At 34.1% G+C, this 20005-nt stretch overlaps 1 protein-coding gene across 1 annotated transcript in view; it reads left to right on the top strand.

The window, feature by feature from the left end:
* Nucleotides 1–20005, top strand: part of LOC117180506 — a 57623-nt gene that overhangs the window by 10707 nt on the left and 26911 nt on the right. The window contains exons 2-5 of the mRNA XM_033373003.1: nt 1410–1506; nt 6133–6295; nt 6371–6685; nt 7039–7180. Coding sequence (XP_033228894.1) covers nt 1410–1506; nt 6133–6295; nt 6371–6685; nt 7039–7180 — 717 coding nt within the window. The remainder of the gene's footprint in view (nt 1–1409; nt 1507–6132; nt 6296–6370; nt 6686–7038; nt 7181–20005) is intronic.

The following is a 20005-nucleotide window of genomic DNA, read 5'->3' as shown; positions in this document are numbered from 1 at the left end:
CCAAGGACATTTCAAGGCAAGCCCCGACACTGGACTGAAAGCGAGAGTTTGGTGTACGATATTAAAAAAAGTTTTGGTATAGAAGCCCGATTGTTAAAATATTATACACGATAAAGTAACCTTAAAGTTATTTCGCATTTTAATTAAAAAAAGGAACAAAATAAATATCTAAATTGTTGCAATTATAATTGTACGTTGCAATTTACGTTATAAGGTATTGCCGGTTCTGAATAGGTTTATTTTTCAGCGTTAAAAATCAGATGAACATATTGGCTGTCATTGAAGTGTACTAAAGGCGACTTCAAGTGCGGCTACTCTCAGTGGTATAATCATGAATATAAACAAAAACAGCAAATATAACACGATGTACTATTTAAAAATGTTTACAAGTTTTTGCAATTTTTGTTTAAAAAAGTATTTCTTAAAAACTACATCTTCTTACGAATAATTAAGAAAAAGATCATGATAGTATCACAAACAGCGAAGCTATGAAGGTTAAAAGAAGGACCATAATTTTCAATATCTTCTAAGTTATTGAATAAAAAAAATATATTTCAAGGGTTTTCATTGAATACCTGAGAGAATGTATACTAGAATTTTCTTCAATATTACTTACAATAGCTGAAGATCTTCAGATGATTTGACCTGGAATTACTCTCGTGGCAAAGTTGTCCAAAAGTATAATAGTTTGCGAATGCTTTTTTGTGAATTACACAATGAATTAGATAGATAGGCGATATCTAATAATTGTAACCGAGAAGTTTACCCCATTCTACTCTAACAGTTTGAAAATGATATTGGCGCGATAAAATTGATTTAAAATTAAATTTACTACAAAAGTTTCAATCTTAAATTGGAAACTACTAGTTTCTATGTCAAGCAAACAATATGACATTTTTTATCATCGTGATATTTTGGCATTAAGAAACGCCTTTTCTAAAATATGCATTGCAACGAGAGGCTTGATAAAACCAAAGTTTTGACGAAGTATCTATTATTCAGCACGTTCATTATGGATAGCAAATGCAGATTTCTTGTTTTCAACTAGCGTACATATAACTTACACCTTTCAAATATATTCCGTGACCAAATATTACACACACAGACAAATTTTAAAATATGATTATAAGATATAATCAAATTGAGATAATGATTCGCAAAAAAAACTATACCTTAACATTTTTAAATACTTTTGTGTCGTGCACGATAACAGATTGCATATTCAAGTATATAAACGGAAACAAAGAGCGTTGAATGCTACTTATGAAGTCAAAATTGCATAGGTTTAATCGTGACAGGATCAAACATGTATGTCGGCCAAAAGAATCGTCATACTTATTTAGTTACGCTGCACCACCTGTGTACCATTTTTTTGATAAATGCAGAATTATTAGTAGAAACTTCCTAAGGTGTATTAAATGGCATAACTCAGGAATCCAGAAGTGGAAATAAATATTCTGCATTCTTTGGTATACCCTATGGAAAACCACCAATTGGAAAACTCAGGTAAAAATTGTTTTTCTCATTCCAATGGAAATTTTTTTAGAAATAATTTGAATAATTATCTGTAAAAATTGTATTTCTTTTGTAAGTGAAATAACGTGAAAATTTTATGTTCAAATATGAAATCAGAGTTTTCAATTGAAATTTACTAAATGAAATTCATTAACATTGTTTATTTTTGGATAATTCATTTTATTAGATTTTCTATGTTAAAATATAATTATATAGTTATAAGCTTTTTCGCTTTAATATATTTTTGTTAAAAATAAAATATATGAAGAAATAACGAATTGAAAGTAATACAATACATTTTTTAATTATGGTTGCACACAATTCGTATTGAAATACATCAATCATTGCGACATAAGAAAAAAAGAGACGGTTAATAATAATGAAGTACATGTTCGATGTGCGACATAATCAACAAATATCAAGCCTTAGACGGCGGGATTTTAAAAACACGAATGGCAAAGTTATAAAGAGTTTAACGTGTGATTGAAAAATTTCTAGAACAAAAGTTTTGTATGAAAAGTTTTAAAAAAAGAGCAAAACCTATTTATTTTAAGGGACTTCGCAATATCTAAAGAAATGGTATTATGAAGTCGAAAAATTGAACTTACAACATGCAAAATTGTATAAATAATTGTAGTCGAATTTTTCTGTTGGAGTAATGTTATAATCCATATTAGGGTGGTCCAAAAATGCATGGAAGACATTTTTCCACTCTAGAGGGCAAGTCAACTCCCAAAAAGTTTAAATTTCCACAGAAAGAAAATCCCTCGTTTTTTTCTTTTTAATTCAAATCTTAACTCGTGTCAGCGAGCACTTCAAAATTCAATTTAATTAACATTGGGAAATTTTTTATTTTCGAAAAATTGAACTCATACCTCAGAGCTTAACCGAAACGTTCCAAGTTTTTTAGATATTAAGGAAAGAGTGTCTATGAAATAAAACCACACTAATAAATTTTATTTTTAACCCACTCTTACCTCCCTACCCCACAGCGTCTCAAATATGCCCTAAAACATAAGAGCTACGTTTTCACTTATTATATTTTTAATTTTCAGCTATTTCTGTCTTCTTTTTTTCATGCAAATAATTACTAATTGGCAATTTTAATATTTCTTATGACTTTTTATCCAATTTTTCAATTGTTCAAAGAAATTTAACTTATTTGAAAAATTATTTATTCCCAAATTTTTTTAAATAATCATATTTTCAGAATGAAATGTAATGTTTGGCATCGCATGAAGTAGCAAAATTTTTTAAAAACATTATGCAATTATTTAAACAATTGATTATTTTTTATTTTCAAAATTTCTAGAAATTCAGCCTGAGATGTCTATTTTTTCCCAAATTGATACCATATACTACTTTTTGTTAAATAATTACATAGTTCTGAGACATTTCGTCTAATTTTTAACAAATTTCTATTTTTTTGAGGATTTATTATTTTCTCAAGCTTAATTTTCGATAACTTTTAAAAATAATATAAATAAGAAAATATACAATTATTTTTCTGACTGTAAACTGCATAGAAAAAACATATTAACCAGTTTTAAATTGTTCAAATCCACAAAATCATTCAATATTATGTTTAATCCATAAAATACGATTTTAAAAATATTTTTGAAGGGTTTATTTTTACCCCTTTATACTTTTTTAATCTAAAACAGTAGATGTTTCTTCATAAGACTTTTTGATATTACATATGACTCGTAACGTAAAGAAATAATAAGTGAAACAACATATTCACGAGTTAGATACTCGACATTTAAGTAAAACATTATATTTGTGTCGTTTTAACCATCACAAGGCTCATACATTAAATGATTTATATATTCTTCCAGTTTGTTTACAATAAAAGCTACTACCCGAAACTTTTTACGTACTGAATCTGTATCTCGTATCAAAAATGTTCTAACACGTAAAAATTTTCAGAATAATGGCATTAAAGTTCCCATTTTGGCCATTTTATAAAAGCTTTAGAGAATTAACCCAACTTACTAGAATCTTCAAGAAGGTTTTAAATTAAAGCACATGTCTTTTACTATATTATATTATTTGGAGGCGGATTTTCCATACGGACTACATAGACTGCAACCCTGGGCGGCAAAATTTGGGGGACAAAACAATTTTCGTGTTGGTAATAATTGTTGCAATAACTGACGGAAAATATTGATTTTTTATTCAAATAAATGAAAGCGCTACCAGAATGAAATTAGTTTCTGTTAGCCTATAAGGATGGCAAATTTCTGTTAGCCTAATGGCGGCGTATACCTAAATCCGCTACTGATATTATTTTTTTATTATATCTTATAATATAATCCCTATAATATTCTAATACAGTAATTAGGAAGTAATAAAAATGTAATTAAATAATACCATTTATCACTATATCGTCTCACAAGTAATAAGCTATAAATAATATTCGAACCGCAAATATGTCTTTACCGACTCCCTTCATTTTTCAAGCACTGTGATTTTATTTTTTATAATTTAATTAGCGTAATATTGTAGGTTTTTATAATTTTAATAATGTATATAGGAGAAAAGAAATTTCTTTTCTAAAAACAGGTTCTAAGAATGAAGACTTTTGCATGAAATAATTATTAATACATGTTCATGATGGAAAACTAATATATGGAATACAAGTTCTAAGACATCTTCATATAGTATAAACCAATAATAGGCTTTGATACAAGATTTATAGTTACATATTCGACTTATTATTTGTGATGAACTAATATAGAACTAATTAGTCATTGAAACCTAGAACTTACAATTTCAAAATCACCGCCTGATCTAAAATTTTTAATTTTTAGGGCGAATCCTTCTGTAATTATACCTTTATGGACATAAGAGCTTATTTACATCACCAATTATCATGAGTTATCATTGAAAAAATAATAATTTATTTGAAATATGAGTTTTACCAGATTTACCAGCTTGACCCATCATTACTGGTATTACTGGTGAAACTGGTAGGTTTGTCCGTCAAATAATAATCGGACTGAGATGCACTTTGGCACACAGTTTCAAGGACCATAAAGAAAGATCGAGTTCGTCAACCAGCTATTTTGGAGAAAAATGCAAAAAGTTAGAGCATTTTGAAAAGGTTTGAGATCATTTTTTGAGAAATTTAGAAATTCTATAACTCAAACAGTTTATTCTTACGACTTTTTCCGATAAAAATAAAATGATCATAATTGTGAATTTTAAAAATCGAAACAAAAATTAACGAAAACGAAGATTTTAAGTTAAACAACGCACGATATGAAAAAAGCCAAGAGAAGAAAATCTTTTCTTTTTGAAAGATCCAAAAGATTAGTATGAAAAATATTCTAATTTTTTTGAAAAATCGGAAATTTAAATTTTGGTTGCATAAAAAATAATGAAAAATCAATAATTTCGTTTTAAGATCAAACTATGCACGATATGAATAAAGTCGAATCTATAAAGGTTGTGCACCCTATAAGTATCCATAAATTTGTTATCAATTACTTTTTTATTGGACAAAAGACACAATCTACGCAAAGAAAGAAACAAAAGTTGTTTACCCAAAAATGATCTACAAATTTGTCATTATTTATTTTGGATTGGATGCCTCATTTTTGTTTTATTCGTAAAAAGCAACATCAAAGGTTAAAAAATTTAAGTTTTTGACAAACGACACAAACTGTGCAAAAAATGAGTTGACAAACCCTGTTCATCCAAAAAAGAGCTAAAAATATGTCATTACTAATTTTTTGATTGAACAAGTTTTTTTTTGTAAATCGTGAAAAATAAGATTGAAAATAAACTATTCTCATTTACGGAAAAGCGATACAAATTGCAATACAATGTTAAATAATAAAATTGTTTTGTTTCTCTAATAGGATACGCACTTTTGTTAGTTAATAAACGAAATTTCGAATCGATGATTAAGAAAATTATGAATCTTCATCAATAGTGTAATACTTACAGAGTTTCTGGGCTGGAGGGGCTCCAACCTCTACCTTGTATCGATACGCCCACTGTAAGATACTTTTCTAATTGCGCATGTGCTTGAAAAGCGTCAGTCTATTCGAAATCAATAAATACTATCAATGAAAATATAGATAAATGAACACACCACTCATGGTATAGTAATTCTTAGAACTGCTGGCCAACGTAGTTTTTCAGCTCACCTGAAATAGGTGACCTTTCAAATAGTCGATCTCTGAAATAAAAGGAAGTTTACTCTATTTTCTAAATTTGGAACCCATTTATAGCTGTTAACATCAGAAATATTGAGTTCTGAATATATAATAATTTGTAATGATTTGATTCAGTGAAAAATTTCTCATTGATTCAAATTTAAATTATACGAAAAAATATTTTTGCTAAATATAATAATAAAATCTTTTGTACATTTTAAACAATAATAGGCATAATTTATTAGCGACGGGTTTTAAATAACTTTTTCTGTAAAAAACTCTTGTTGTGTTTTTTAAAATTATGCATAGTTATTTGATTCATAGTCATTATATTATATATAACGCATGTTAACTATATACGGCCTATATATAATTTTTCCGCCGGGGCAGTAGACACACCCGGTGAAAAATATACATTTGTATAAATAAAAATATTTTCAAATAAATACAGATTCGCAAGTCCTGTAGCAGCAGATAATTGGATAGGTATTAGAGACGCAAAATCTTTCGGGAATATATGCATTCAAGTCGACGAGAAAAATAAGATAATAGGAGATGAAGATTGTTTATTCTTAAATGTTTACACTCCACTCTTTCAATTTAATTCATCATTGGTAAGAGATTTCATGCTCATTGCACCTTTATTATCATATGTCTCATAATTCGCTATATATTCCAAAAACTTTCAGATAAATAGTACTTTGCTACCAGTTATGATATGGATCCATGGAGGTGGTTTCATTATACGTAACGGTAATATATATGGAGCTAAATATATTTTAGACGAAGACGTTATTTTAGTTACCATAAACTATAGACTCGGGCTTTTTGGATTCATGAGCACTGGAGATACTGTCGCCCCAGGAAATTTTGGATTGAAGGACCAGGTTCTGGCTTCCAAATGGGTCCAAGAAAATATTCAACGATTTGGAGGAGATGCAAATCAAGTGACTATCTTTGTAGAATTCCAATTTTTTGTTTCTCAACTACAGCAGTTTGAATCCGTAAGATTTGACATGGATGATACTAGAAACGTTTGATTAATCTTACGATTGATTGTAAACAAGATTAGTGAGTGAAAAGTTGCTAAATGTATTTACAAATTTTATAATTGTTTCTTATGTTTAATTAACAGGTCTATTTTTAAAATATATAATCCAAAGTGGTTCAAGTTTGTCGCCTTGGACATATCGACCAAGGAAGCACATTGTTGAATACATAAGAGCTCTATCTTCAGTAGCTTTTTGTCCCTTGAATTCTACTGCAGTACTTGTAAATTGCTTGCGGCGAATAAATGCAGAAACTTTGTTAGCAACAAGCACTATATTCAGTACGGTTTGTCGGCTTTCACAATTAGCTTGGACCCCCTACGGACGAACCTGATTTCGAAGATGCATTTTTAACTGATAGTCCAGAAAATTTGCTTCAATGTCATCAAATGAAGGATTTTCCTTATATGAGTGGAGTCGTAGTTGATGAGGATCTCGCAATTACCAGCGGTGACTTATTATAAAAATTTAATTTTAATTTCATAAAATCAGTAGTTGACTACACATTTTTCCAGCAGCTAGGATAAAATGTGGATTTGAGTGCTCGATTTTCTTTATTTCAGCTGCTTATTCCAATGATGCAATCTACACTCTGTTTAGAGTATTCATAAATCCAATCATCGCTTTTATTGGCGCATACTACTTTCAGTCTTGAAACGTACGAACATTTACACCAGCTGTTATTAGTTTCTATTTTAACAATTCCCTAATTTTTGCTAGCAAACAGTCGGTAGGTGAACAATGATAATAATTATTGTAAATCTGCATATCATATAAAAATATTCTGTGAATGAAGGGTCCTCATTGTAAAAAGAATGTTTTTTTCGTTCTTAAATAGTCTCACAAGATTAATCAGTGACGGTGCTTTCTTCTATCCGCAACTGAGAATGTTAGAGATAGTAACGCCAAAAATGTGTAGTTCTAACTACTTTTATTCATTCGGGTACAAATTCTCCGTAACCAAAAACAATAGCCTTGGTGTTATTCACGGTGGAGAACTAATGTATCTTTTTGATTTATCATCTGGTTCCACACAAATATCAGATTCAAAATTCACGACCACAGACTTGTCAATCAGTAAGATAATGGTGGAAATGTGGACATCGTTTGCTATAAATTTGTAAGTGAATTATTAAATATTCCTTTTGATACTTGGATTATTTCTTTATCAGCCCAGTTTATATTGTTTGTGATTTTACAGAGTGTCGCAATGCAAAATGTTACATATAAAAGTACATTCGAGGTATCTTAAAGTGAAATCTTAATGTTCTCAAAGTTTTTATTTCAAATTATACATCATGTAGTAAGTGTACATTTAGTGTTAATATTAAACTTCAATTACTGTACTGGAAGTTTACACGATATTTGATGTAACAAAGATATGATTTACAAGATTTTCACATCTGAGATTTGAGGTTAGATAAAAGCATACATAATCGTACATGGGCGACAGCGAATGCGCATACGCGAAGAATGATTATATTCATAATCTTACTCCGCACCATTCCGCACTTGATTATTTGCCGCTTATCCTCCTTTTGTGTAAACGGCGACTTACAGAACTAAGAAGACGCTTATAAAACACGTAAATCATGCCTCATTTACAAAGAAAATAATAATAATAATTCATACGCAACGTAATATTTAATATCTACTTTCTTTTTATTCTTAATAACTTAGAAAAAACTTTGCATGAATCAATCACTTTGAAGATCAGGTCATTTCAATTTATTAGAACATCGAATAAATAGTTTTCAAAACTTTAAGAACAATTATGCTTTCATCTATAATTTTTCCACCAATATCGTTGATCTTTTCGGAAATCGAGATATGTTAGGAAACGTATCTTGAGAATATTTTGCAAAGACATTAAATCCTTATATCTGGTTGCCATATCCTAAACAAAACCCAGTTTATCTTCAAATTGGCAATACTAACAATAATAGAGATCCTGCGGTGACACTGTCTAACACATTCTGTACGAACCGCAAGGAATTTTGGAATAAATATGCTCCCATATAATTTCTATACATAAATATCGCAAATAATAAATTGTGTCAATAAAAAAATAATTTATATGTTTAGAGCAAACGAAGAGGAGCTTATTATTATTATTTCATAAATTATTAATTTCTATTTGCAATACTTTTTTAAGCTTGTTTAATTTGGTTAAGTAAATATCTGAAATAAGTTTATGATTGAAAAATGTTCACCATTCCTAATAATGTTCGTGATTACTTTAAGAGCTTATCACTGACGATATTGTTCAGCGCGTTCACCTTTATTCTTATCTATTCTATTGTTCGAGAGCTTAAAACCACGGGCGAAAAGGCGTGTATGTTTTTGTTGTGGTGGCTCGCTCAGCTTAGTTAGGCAGTTTCTACAGCTTTCTTGGCCTTAAATTTACTCCATGCAGACACTTCGTTAAACTCTGTTTTTTCATATTTATTTTTAAAAAATTGTTTAGATAGGTACATACACTTGTAGATGAAAAGTCAATAGATGTTATTAATGTTGTAAATTTGTGAAATAATCATTACGAGCCCAGAAATTTGTCTTCAAAAGTAGGGTAACTTTGACTAAGCTTATTGTTAATTTAAGAAATGTTTATTGCAATTTCAAAACACTATAGGCATAGATCATTCTTTTCTGAATGCAGAAATACCATATAAGTCATATTTTTCATTCAAGTATATTTTTCATATACTTTCATTCAAAGATAACCTTTAACTCTCCAATCGTCTAGTAATTTAAAGGTATTTTTTTGTAATTGTTTGAAAGGATTGTTATTAATTTTTTAATAAGTATCATTATCGTTAAAAATTGAAGTTATTTTTTCTTTGTATTTTTGACTCTTCATAACTACTGTTGTATTTCCTTTCTCAGCACGTGTTATTACAATTTATTATTTTTTAAAATGAAATTCTTAGTATCTTTTATATTTTTAGCTATGACTCTATCAATTTCAGTAATTTTTTTTGGAGTTTTCAAGTAGTTTAAAGCAATTGACAGCATTTTATGTCTAAATTCTTCTTGTGATTTATCAGGGCTTTTTTAAATATTATTTTCCAAGTCCTTAATAATTTCAAAAACTTCTACATGTTTATTAGAAAGAAAGCTACTACTAAATCCTTCACCTAATTTGATGTCAGCCACGGATTCTGGAATGACAGTATCTGATAGATTTATTAACCATGGATCGTTTGGTATGGTTATGTTGTTATTGTTATCAATTTTAAGTTTATTCAATTTTACATCTTTATATTGTTGCACATTTTTCAAATTTTCAATTTTTTCTAAAGTCTATTGTTGATATTATTTTTAGTTTTGATAACACCTGAAGTTTCAAAGTATTCAACGATATTTTTTAATCTTTCAGAAGGAGTTATATTTTTTATTCTTCTTTAAATAAACAGTCATTGATTTAAAAATTTAAGATGGGTATGAATATCTTCAATTTCTAACTGTCTAATTTGATTTTTCAATTTGCAAATGATATCATTTTTTCCTTTGGAGCCAGTTATATACACCAAACTCTCGCTTTCAGTAACTCCGTTCTCGGTTATCTTAGAACTGCTGGCTCTCGCAGTTTCTCAGAGGAGTAGGCCGAGAACGGTTACAACATTATAAATACAGGGTGTCTAAAAAGCCCCGGGACGGCTAGATATTTCCTCAAGTAAAATATTTTAAAAAAAAGTGAAGACCATTTCTGAAGTAGATTTCAACGAGGAATTCAATGGAATTCAATCAGTTAGAGGTTAATTGAAACTAATAAAGTTTTCCAAGAGGTCAATGCAATTACTAAAGTAAATTTCAACGAGAAATTCGTTGGTGAGCTCTGTATTGATCTTGGTGATGATCTTCAAGGTTTTTTCAAGGTTTCTTCCAAGCAGTTGACGTTTACGTTTAGCATTACCCAGGAACAACGACGTGGCCGTAGTAAATTCTGTTCCCTTTGGGGTGCTTTATTAGCGTGAGTCCCCTTGCCTCTCACGTTTTGGACTGAAAACATTGAGCCACTCGATTTTACCGCTTCTTCCAATCCACCTTTGAGGAAACTGAGTATCCAAATATGCTCGAACCTCCCAATCGTAATGAGCCGCTGCGCCGTCCTGCTGGAATCAAATATTTTGAAAATTATCGCCTGTAATCTCCCTTATTCTTGGTACAATTTGATTCTTGAGAAGCTCTTCATATGCATGGGCATTGAGATTACCATCGATAAAGAAAGGGCCTATCAATGTATCATTCAAGATAGCAGCCCAAACATTAATATTTTGTGGATATTGTGTGTGACTATCCAACATCCAATCAGGATTTGTGTCGGACCAATATCTACAATTTTGCCTGTTAACTTCACCTTTTGAAGTGAAAGTAGATTCATCTGAAAATACTGTATTGTACAAGAAAAGAGGATCTTTATCAATTCTATCCATCATAATTTCACAAAATTCAACCCGACCATCAGGCTCGTATTCATTGAGCTCTTATACCAGATGGACTTTGTAAGGATGGAAATTAATTCTTTTTAAAATATTTCGCACTGTATCAGGAACAACGTCACGCTCATCACTAGCTCGACGTAAACTAAGGTGTGGGTTTTCAACAAATGCTTGGGCTATGTCCATCTGCATCTCCTCAGATCCTGCAGATTTTGGCCGACCATTTCTCTGAAGGTCCTTGATAGATCCATAATTCATAAAGCGCCTTACAGTTATGTCAATTGTTGATTTTGAAACAGGATTTAACCCTTCTCTATTACGAAAAGTGCGATTAAAAAGCAAAAGAACCTGATCCTAAGATCAAACTCGATCTTCCCAACCACGCATCATTAATACAGATTCCCTCTCTCGTTCCGAAAGTTCAGCTTGCGCCATAATAATCTTTTAGCAAAAGATAGTAAGTATGCACTCGTAATACGCAAATTTAGTTTCGATTCGTAATATTTGTATGAAAAAACGGTATGGGACTTATGGTATTGCCTTAGGTATTGACTTAAGTATCGAGGTATCGTTGAAATTTACTTCAGAAATTACACTGACCTCTTGGAAAACTTTAATAATTTCAAATAACCTCTAACTAACTCTGAACGTTACAATTGACCTATGACTTGGGTACATACCTGAACGTAGAATTTTCCGTTCTATCGATTGCAGATGTAAAAAGGTGGTATCCATTTAAAAAGACAAAGTTGACCTTCGAAAAGCTATGAAGGTCAACTTCAAGTTTAAAATGAAGGTCACCATTAAATTTCTCGTTGAAATTTACTTCAGGAATGACCTTCACTTTTTTGAAAAATATTTTACCTGAGGAAATATTAAACCGTCCCGGGACTTATTAGACACCATGTATATTTCAACTGGAACTCTTCAGGCGGCACTCACTGTTTGCGATTCTATCCCCACCAAATCAGTCCAAGGCCATTTGAAGGCAACCCCCGACACTTGACTGAAAGCGAGAGAATGCGCTCTTCAAGTTTTTTATGATTCCAAACTTTTAGTGATTTTAAGGGATTTTGTGGAATTTTAATAGATTTAATATGGTTTAAAAAGTGAGTAAAGGCATTTAAAATCTTCTAAAGAATTTTAAATGACTTTAAAAAAATCAAGGTTATAAGGATTTTTATATAATTTAAAATATTTTAAAGTATTTCAACAGACTTTTAGGAATTTCAGTAGAATTTGAAAGAGTTTAAAAATTTTAAAGTAATGTTAAAATATAAATAAAGTTTTCGAATTCTTTAAAGTCTGTTAAATCTCTTGAAATCATCAGAAATTTGTAGAAATTCTTAAAACTCTATTAAATTTCTAGATATATGCATGTTCGGTTTTGATTCCTCTATAATCAAACCGGAGGGCCTATGAAAAAGCCACCGAACGCGTCCTCGAGTTGCGGATAGAGGGTCCCTGTACCAAAGGTTTGTGCTGAATATGGTTACAAAAATAAATAGGCAGTCACGGACAATTGTCCAGGGGTGGTCCCGAAGGAATTAACCCCCCAGCGGAGGTGTGAAAACCATGCCGAAAGCTGAATGGCGACTGGGTGAGGTGTCTAGAATGGTGAATTTAGGTTACCTGGCGACCTCTCAGAGTACACTGCCTTATCCTTGCACGCGGGGCTCTACAAGGATGGACGAACCCCTTTCCCTAGGTTCTCGTGGGAACAACAATAACAAAACCAAACATAGATGTAGTAAGTGCGGTTCAAAACAACAGAACGCGCAGGGCTCCCGACAACGAATCGGTCAACAATGCCGACCAATCTAGAGCTGGGGGGGGGGACCAATGAAAATAGATCCAATGCGATGGATCGACGGGATCTCGCGACCTTTAGGTGGACGGAGCGAGTGAATCACGACTTGCTACAGTGCTACGATGCGAGTGTGGCCCCTGAACGGGATTACATGACACGGCTGCATGCTCTGTGGTGCGAAAAACACCCGAAGGTGTCGTACTTTTTGTATCAACTAAGAACAACTGCGGGCAGGCATCCGATAGAGGAAAAACGATGCTTTATGACCCGGAGAAACATCAACACCAAGGTTTCTCTGAAACCTAAAGATCTGGCTGAAATGGATGACGAGCTTAGTGGACAGCTTTCCGAAGAATCAGAACTCTGGGCTATCAATTATTGTGTGTATAATGCAGCGAGTGCTTTGGCCGATACGAACCGTAAAACAAGACCAACGTTTGATCATAAAACCAAAAGGCGAATGCGTGAACTTGCCATAAACATAGGCTGGGCGAGACAGTACGCATCCCGCATTCAGTGTGTGAATTTGGGTTAGACAAATGCGCCAAGGTTTATTCGAAGGGAGGAAAACTTAATGGCATCCCTGAAGATCCTAAACTTGTTTATAGAAGCGCAATACGACAACTTTGCGCTGGAGAGACTTATACATACCTGGGCATGCCACAAAGCCGCATTCAGGATGTGACATCTATAAAGGATACTCTTTGAAGCAGATACAAACGTCTCATCTGGAAGATTTTGTCTTCCGAACTGTCGGCTAAGAACAAAGTATCTGCAATGAACATACTTGCCGTCCCGGTAGTACTCTAATTATTTGAAGTAGTTCTATGGACGAAGAACGAGATCAGATCCCTTGATATCGGGACAAGAAAGTTTATGCACATGAACAAAATCATGCATCTTAAGTCTTCCGTTCCGCGACTGTACATCTCACGCCATCAAGGTGGTCGCGGAATATTGAGTCTTGAATGTCTTCACAACAGGATTATTCTGGGCACAGCACATAGAGTTGCAAATGGAAGAGACCCTCTTCTTAAAATGGTCCGGAATCACGAAGAAGTGGGCAAAGGAGCGTTTCTGTATAAAGCAGCGGAGGAGGCTGCTGAAACACTCGGACTTAACTTTAGTATTAGGGGTGAGCAAAATGCATTAAATCTTATCTATATCGAGTACTCATTCCTGAAAGCCTGGATTAACCCATACGTGCACGCACCCTTTTGTTTCACATTTGTACACGCGGACGGGACTTAGTACCGCTCTTGCATTTTCGACACTATTTGCAAGCGCTGTACTAGTAAAGTTACAAAAAAAAAGGAGTCATTCGGTTTCGCTGTTAGTATCAATTTCCAACTGGCAGTGGTCACATGTGATTTGGCAAAGCTTTCATGCTGTCCATTTGATGGTTAAGACAGAATATTGGGGGCGCTCAAGTCGCCTCTGGACGTGGTTGCCGCGGAAATTGAAGTTTTTCAAAAGTGCGGTACAGAGTGCCTCTGCGCGTGCACGTATGGGTTAAGAAAGCACAAGAGAAAAACTTTCGTGAATAGCTCCTCAATAAGATGATGCACGTATCTTCCACAGAAATGTGAAGGATCAGTCAATGTCTTGTGAGCTAACGTTTGCTTTCCTTAAATCGCGCGGATTGAAGTCTGGTACAGAGTGTTTCATTTTGGCATGCCTTAACATACCGTCGCCATATTTTGAGCCAAGACATTCCCGATGATAGCTGAAGGGCGTGCCATGCACACCCCGAGCATTTAGCTCACATACTATCTAGTTGTCTAACACACGCGGGAACAACCTACATTCAAAGGCACAATGCGGCACTAAGAGTGCTTTATTACCATTTCTGTCACTCTTACGGCATTAACCTTAATATCGCTTCTCTAAATGCTCCTAGGAAAATCGAGTCAATTGTCGAAAATGGCAAGTGCCGCATATGCTGGAACTTTATATTCTCGACAATTGTTTCTGTTGCTCACTCGGGGCCTGACATGGTTCTCCTTGACTTCGAGAAGCGAACCATGTTCGTTATGGAATTTTTTACACCATTTGACAAAAACATCATAGCCAAGGAGAGTGAAAAGAAAAAGAGGTATCGAGACCTTATAAGGGAGTTGCAACGATTGTACCTGGAATATTCTGTTAAACTAATCGTCCTTATCATCGGCGCACTTGGAGGTGCCAAGCTTTCACTTGCTAATAGCCTAAAAAGCATCCCTGCGTGTCAACAATATGCTAGAACACTTGCGGGAAAAATGCAGAAGGCGGTTGTCCTTGGGTCACTCCGTGTTCTTAGTGTGCACGAGGCTTTTGCTGGATCGTCGTATTGATTCCTTTACAGACTGTAACCACCTATCTAACGGTTGTGAGACGTGGTTGTGGCTGAAATTTTACCGCGATTTTGCTGGAAGCGTCTTAAAATGTGGCGACGGTATGTTAAGGTGGAAAAGACACCGTTTTGGCATGCCAAAATGAAACCCTATATACCAGACTTCAATCCGGGTGATTTAAGAAAAGCAAAAGTTAGCTCACACGACATTGACTGATCCTCCACATTTTTGTGGAAGATACCGAGCATCCTATTATCGAGGAGCTGTTCTCGAAAGTTTTTCTGTTGTGCCTTCTTAATCCGGGATTTCAGGAGTGAGTACTCGAGATAGATAAGATTCGATGCATTTTGCTCACCCCTAATGATGAAGTTAAGTCCCAGTGTTTCAGCAGCCTCCTCGCTGATTTGTACAGAAAGGCTCCTTTGCCTAATTCTTCGTGCCTTTTGACCATTTTAATTAGAGGGTCTATTCCATTTGCGACGATATGTGATGTACCCAGAATAATCTTGTTGGGAAGACATTCAAGACTCAATATTCCGCGACCACCTTGGCGTCATCAGATGTTGAGTCTCAGAACAGAAGACTTAAGATACATGCTTTCGTTCATGTGCATAACCTATCTTATTCCGATATCAAGGGATCTAAGCTCGTTCTTCGTCCATGGAATCACTCCAAATGAATAGAATACTACCGGGACGGCACGCATGTTCGTTACAGGTACTTTGTTTCTCGCCGACAGTTCAGAAGACCAAATCTGCCGGATGAGAGGTTTGCATCTGCTTCGGAGAGTATCCTTTATGGATGTCCCGCCCTAAATGCGGCTCTGTGGCACGCTCAGGTCTTCATAAGTTTCTCCAGCGTAAAGGTATCATATAGAGCTTCTATCGACGAGCTCAGGGTCTTCAGGGATGCCATTAAGTTTTCCTCGCTTCAGATAAACCTGGGCGCATATGTCTAACCCAAATTCCAATCTCCTTAGTATATCGCTCGACAATCCCTAAAGTTAGATGTAGTTGCACTTTGCTTTCAGCATAGATCTTAAGATCGTCCATGTAAAATACAGGAGTGACCTTGTACTTATGATCTGCAGGTTTACCGCAAAAGTACCCGTCGAAATGGCGAAGTGCTAGAGATGGTGGCAATACTGTAAGGCTAAAGAGGAGTGGACTCATGGCGTCGCCCTGAAAGATACCTCTCTGAAAGGTGACCTTTTTAGTTGTCACACGATTTTTTCCAGATGAGATTGTAAATCTGGTTTTCCAAAGCGGCATCAATTTCTCTATGCACCTCAAGATTTTCAGATGAACCTTCCAGCTTTCCAAAGGACAGATGATAAGTCTATGGGAGGTCGAATCGAAAGCTTTCCGATATTCAATCCAGGCCTTCAATAGGTCACGTTGGTAGAATGCTGCATCTTTGCAGACACATCCACCGATGATCAGGTTCTCCCGACATCTCGCTACGCCTTTCTTTGAGCATCGTTGTTCATACATTTCTTGCCACAAAGGTTCAATTTTCCGAACAGTCCTATCGTTTAGGATAGCTGTGAATATCTTATACAGTGTGTTCAGACAACTGATTGGCCTCTAATTCTTCGGGTCAGCTAAGTTGCCTATTTTCGGCAGGAGTATTGTGCTACCTTCCACCAACCACTCCGGAATTGGCTCGTCCGATGTTAAATATGAGGTGAAAATACAGGCCAAATGCTGATGGATTGAAGGAAACTTCTTCCACCAGAAGGTCTTAACACAATATGGTCTCGGAGCGGAATAGTTCTTCATCCCTCTTAATACTTTTTTCACCTCCTCGGTGGTGAGGTGTGGGCATTCTTCATGAGGTGTTACGAGGGCATCACATAGCTCCTTGAAGCTGTCTATATTTTTTGAGTTTTCGTCCAGTCTATGCTTCGTCCAGTCTAAGTTGTAGGCTTTTCTCCAAAATACTTTAACCTCCTCTGGTTTGGACGGGTGGTCGACAGTAACAAGAGGGGCTTGGAAGAGTCAAGATGGGTCTGAGAGAAACTGTTGATTTTCTCTGACCTACCTCTCCCACCACTCTAGACTTCTCTTAGTGTCAGATAGTATCCGTATTCTATCAACAATATGGTGCCTGATGGTCAGCAGCTTTAAATTCTTAAGTGTGTTATAACGAGTTCGGATTTCGCGCGCCAACTTTCGAACCTTGGAGGTAAAATTCTTGCCAGATGTGATGCCGTAAATCACACACTGAATGCGAGACGCGTACTGTCTCGCCCGGCCTATGTTTATGGCAATTTTACGCATTCGTCTTCTGGTTTTATGATCAAACGTTGGTTTTGTTTTACGGTTCGCATCGGCCAAAACACTCGCTGCATTATACACACAATAATTGATAGCCCAGAGTTCTGATTCTTCGAAAAGCTGTCCACGAAGCTCGTCATCCGTTTCAGCCAGATCTTTAGGCTTCAGAGAAATCTTGTTGTTGATGTTTCTCCGGGTCATAAAGCATCGCTTTTCCTCTATCAGATGCCTGCCCACAGTTGTTCTTAGTTGATACAAAAAGTACGATAGCTCCGGGTGTTTCTCGCACCACTCTAGCAAGTCGTGATTCAGTCGCTCCTTCCATTTAAAGGTCCCGGAATTCCACCTGTCCATCGTCTTGAATTCATCTTCATTGGCTCCCCCAGATTTAGAGTGGTTGGCATTGTTGGCCTACCCATTGGCCGATATACTTTTTCTCTTTGTACTCTTGTACCTTCGAATGTTTCCCTTCGAATTGCAATGTCATTTACTCAGTATTTGATATTCGTCTCTGCTTCACTTTTTTTGTAGATTATACAACTGAATAGTTTATTTCAGCCTAGGACCAATAATCATCGTGAAATCAAAATTGCCACCTTTCTGAGTGACATCAACGCTTTGTGATCCGTACTTTCTTGGTTCTTGAAATTTCAGCGATGCGGAAAATCCATATCTGGCCATGCTGCAACTAAAACTAAAATCTTTCAAGATTTCATCCTTTAAAATCGGACTCCACACACCTTCTCGCTCCTGTGCACTATTATCTGGATGGTTTCCTTTCTCTTGTCCATAAAAAACTGTATTGAAGAACTCTTTTACGGATATTGTTCTCCATTCCATGTGTCTTATTCCAAGGACAGAATGTAGAAGCAATTTGGGAGAAAATTGTTTGACATCATTTTAGAGTCCAGCTCTTCATTATCCTCTATTAGTTGAACAAAACCTTGATGGAGACGATGAACATTTCCTTGATAAGTTGGTCAATTCAATACTTCGTGTACCTGTATTTTAATGTTTGATAATTGCTTTTGCAAGAATATTACTATATTCTGTTGTTAGCGCACCAACGTTGTGATGGAACAATTCATTCTGATGCCTGGGATCGCAAAATTTATCTTTTAAAACGTGATTTCTAATTTTTTTTAAAGTAATCTCTGGTGAGACCCTTCATATCGTCTGATTCGTGTTTCTCTTTCAATAATGTCTATGGCCACACGGAAAAAAATATCCATTAAATTTTATAGAACTAATTCCATAGTAGAGGATACGAGGGATAGTTTAATAAAAGTTAAAATTGTCTTTGTTTTATATTGCGTTGAACTATGCAACGAAATGAAACCAATTTTTCGCCGCAAAAAATTAATCCTTTTTATTATTATATTATTACTGTTATACTCTAATGTTTGTCTACATGTTTAAGTACACAATTATTTATTATTACACAATGACAATACTATTTATAATCGCACGCTAAGAAAATCTTTATTCGCCGCGTGTTCAAACCCTATAAGTTTCGCATTCCCAATTCCTAACGCCTAAAGCCCCTCGGCTAACCTAGCTGAAAGTATTGAAAAAAGCAGAAATATAACAGACAGCTGTGCAGGGTCGCCTGCAAATTTTTGTGACCCATTCTATAAAAAATATTGCTACGCTCATAATAATATATGTATTAAGATTTTAGATTTTAGATATATTACAAATTATTATAAAATATTTTATGTGATTGAACAACATTTAAACTAAATTCAAAAATATTTCAAGATATTTTAAAAGATTTAAAGAAAAAAATATATATAGATATATAGAGATTTAATATATTTCAAAGGATTTCTACAAATTTCCGAAGATTTCAAAAGATTTAACAGACTTTAAAGAATTCAAGAACATCATTTATACTTTAACATTACTTTTAAATCTTAAAACTTTAAATTTGAGAAATTTTTTGAAAAGTTTCTTACATAAGGGTGAGAGACTTGCAAATTGTCCAAACAAAATTTTCAATTTCGATGACAATTAGAAATATTGGGAAATTTTATTCAAAGTTTTTATTAGATAACAGATATATTCAAAAAACTCCTTGCTAAATTTTTTGAATACGCAAAAATTCAAAAAGTTGTTTTTTCCAAATTTAAAAGAACGTTTTTTTCCAGTTTAAGACATTTTTGTCAAATTCTCTAGTTCACGACAAAAAGACTTGCAAATTATCCTCGTGCCATTTTTATTTCGAAAAACATTAAAAAATTTACATGCTTTTCAACATTTGCAAAATGTTCAAAAAATAGAGAAAAAAATTTTTTTTATAGATTTTGTAATTATATATATATAATTAAAAATTTGTCATAAGGACAACCGCAGGATTTCGCCGGGAGCGGGTGCTAATCTGAAAAATTGCACCCGCTTCCAGCGAAATC

Source organism: Belonocnema kinseyi, chromosome 9 (assembly GCF_010883055.1).
Source record: "Belonocnema kinseyi isolate 2016_QV_RU_SX_M_011 chromosome 9, B_treatae_v1, whole genome shotgun sequence".
NCBI lineage: Eukaryota > Metazoa > Arthropoda > Insecta > Hymenoptera > Cynipidae > Belonocnema > Belonocnema kinseyi.
Note: the sequence above shows the minus strand (reverse complement) of the source record. Positions and strands in the feature narration are given on the sequence as shown.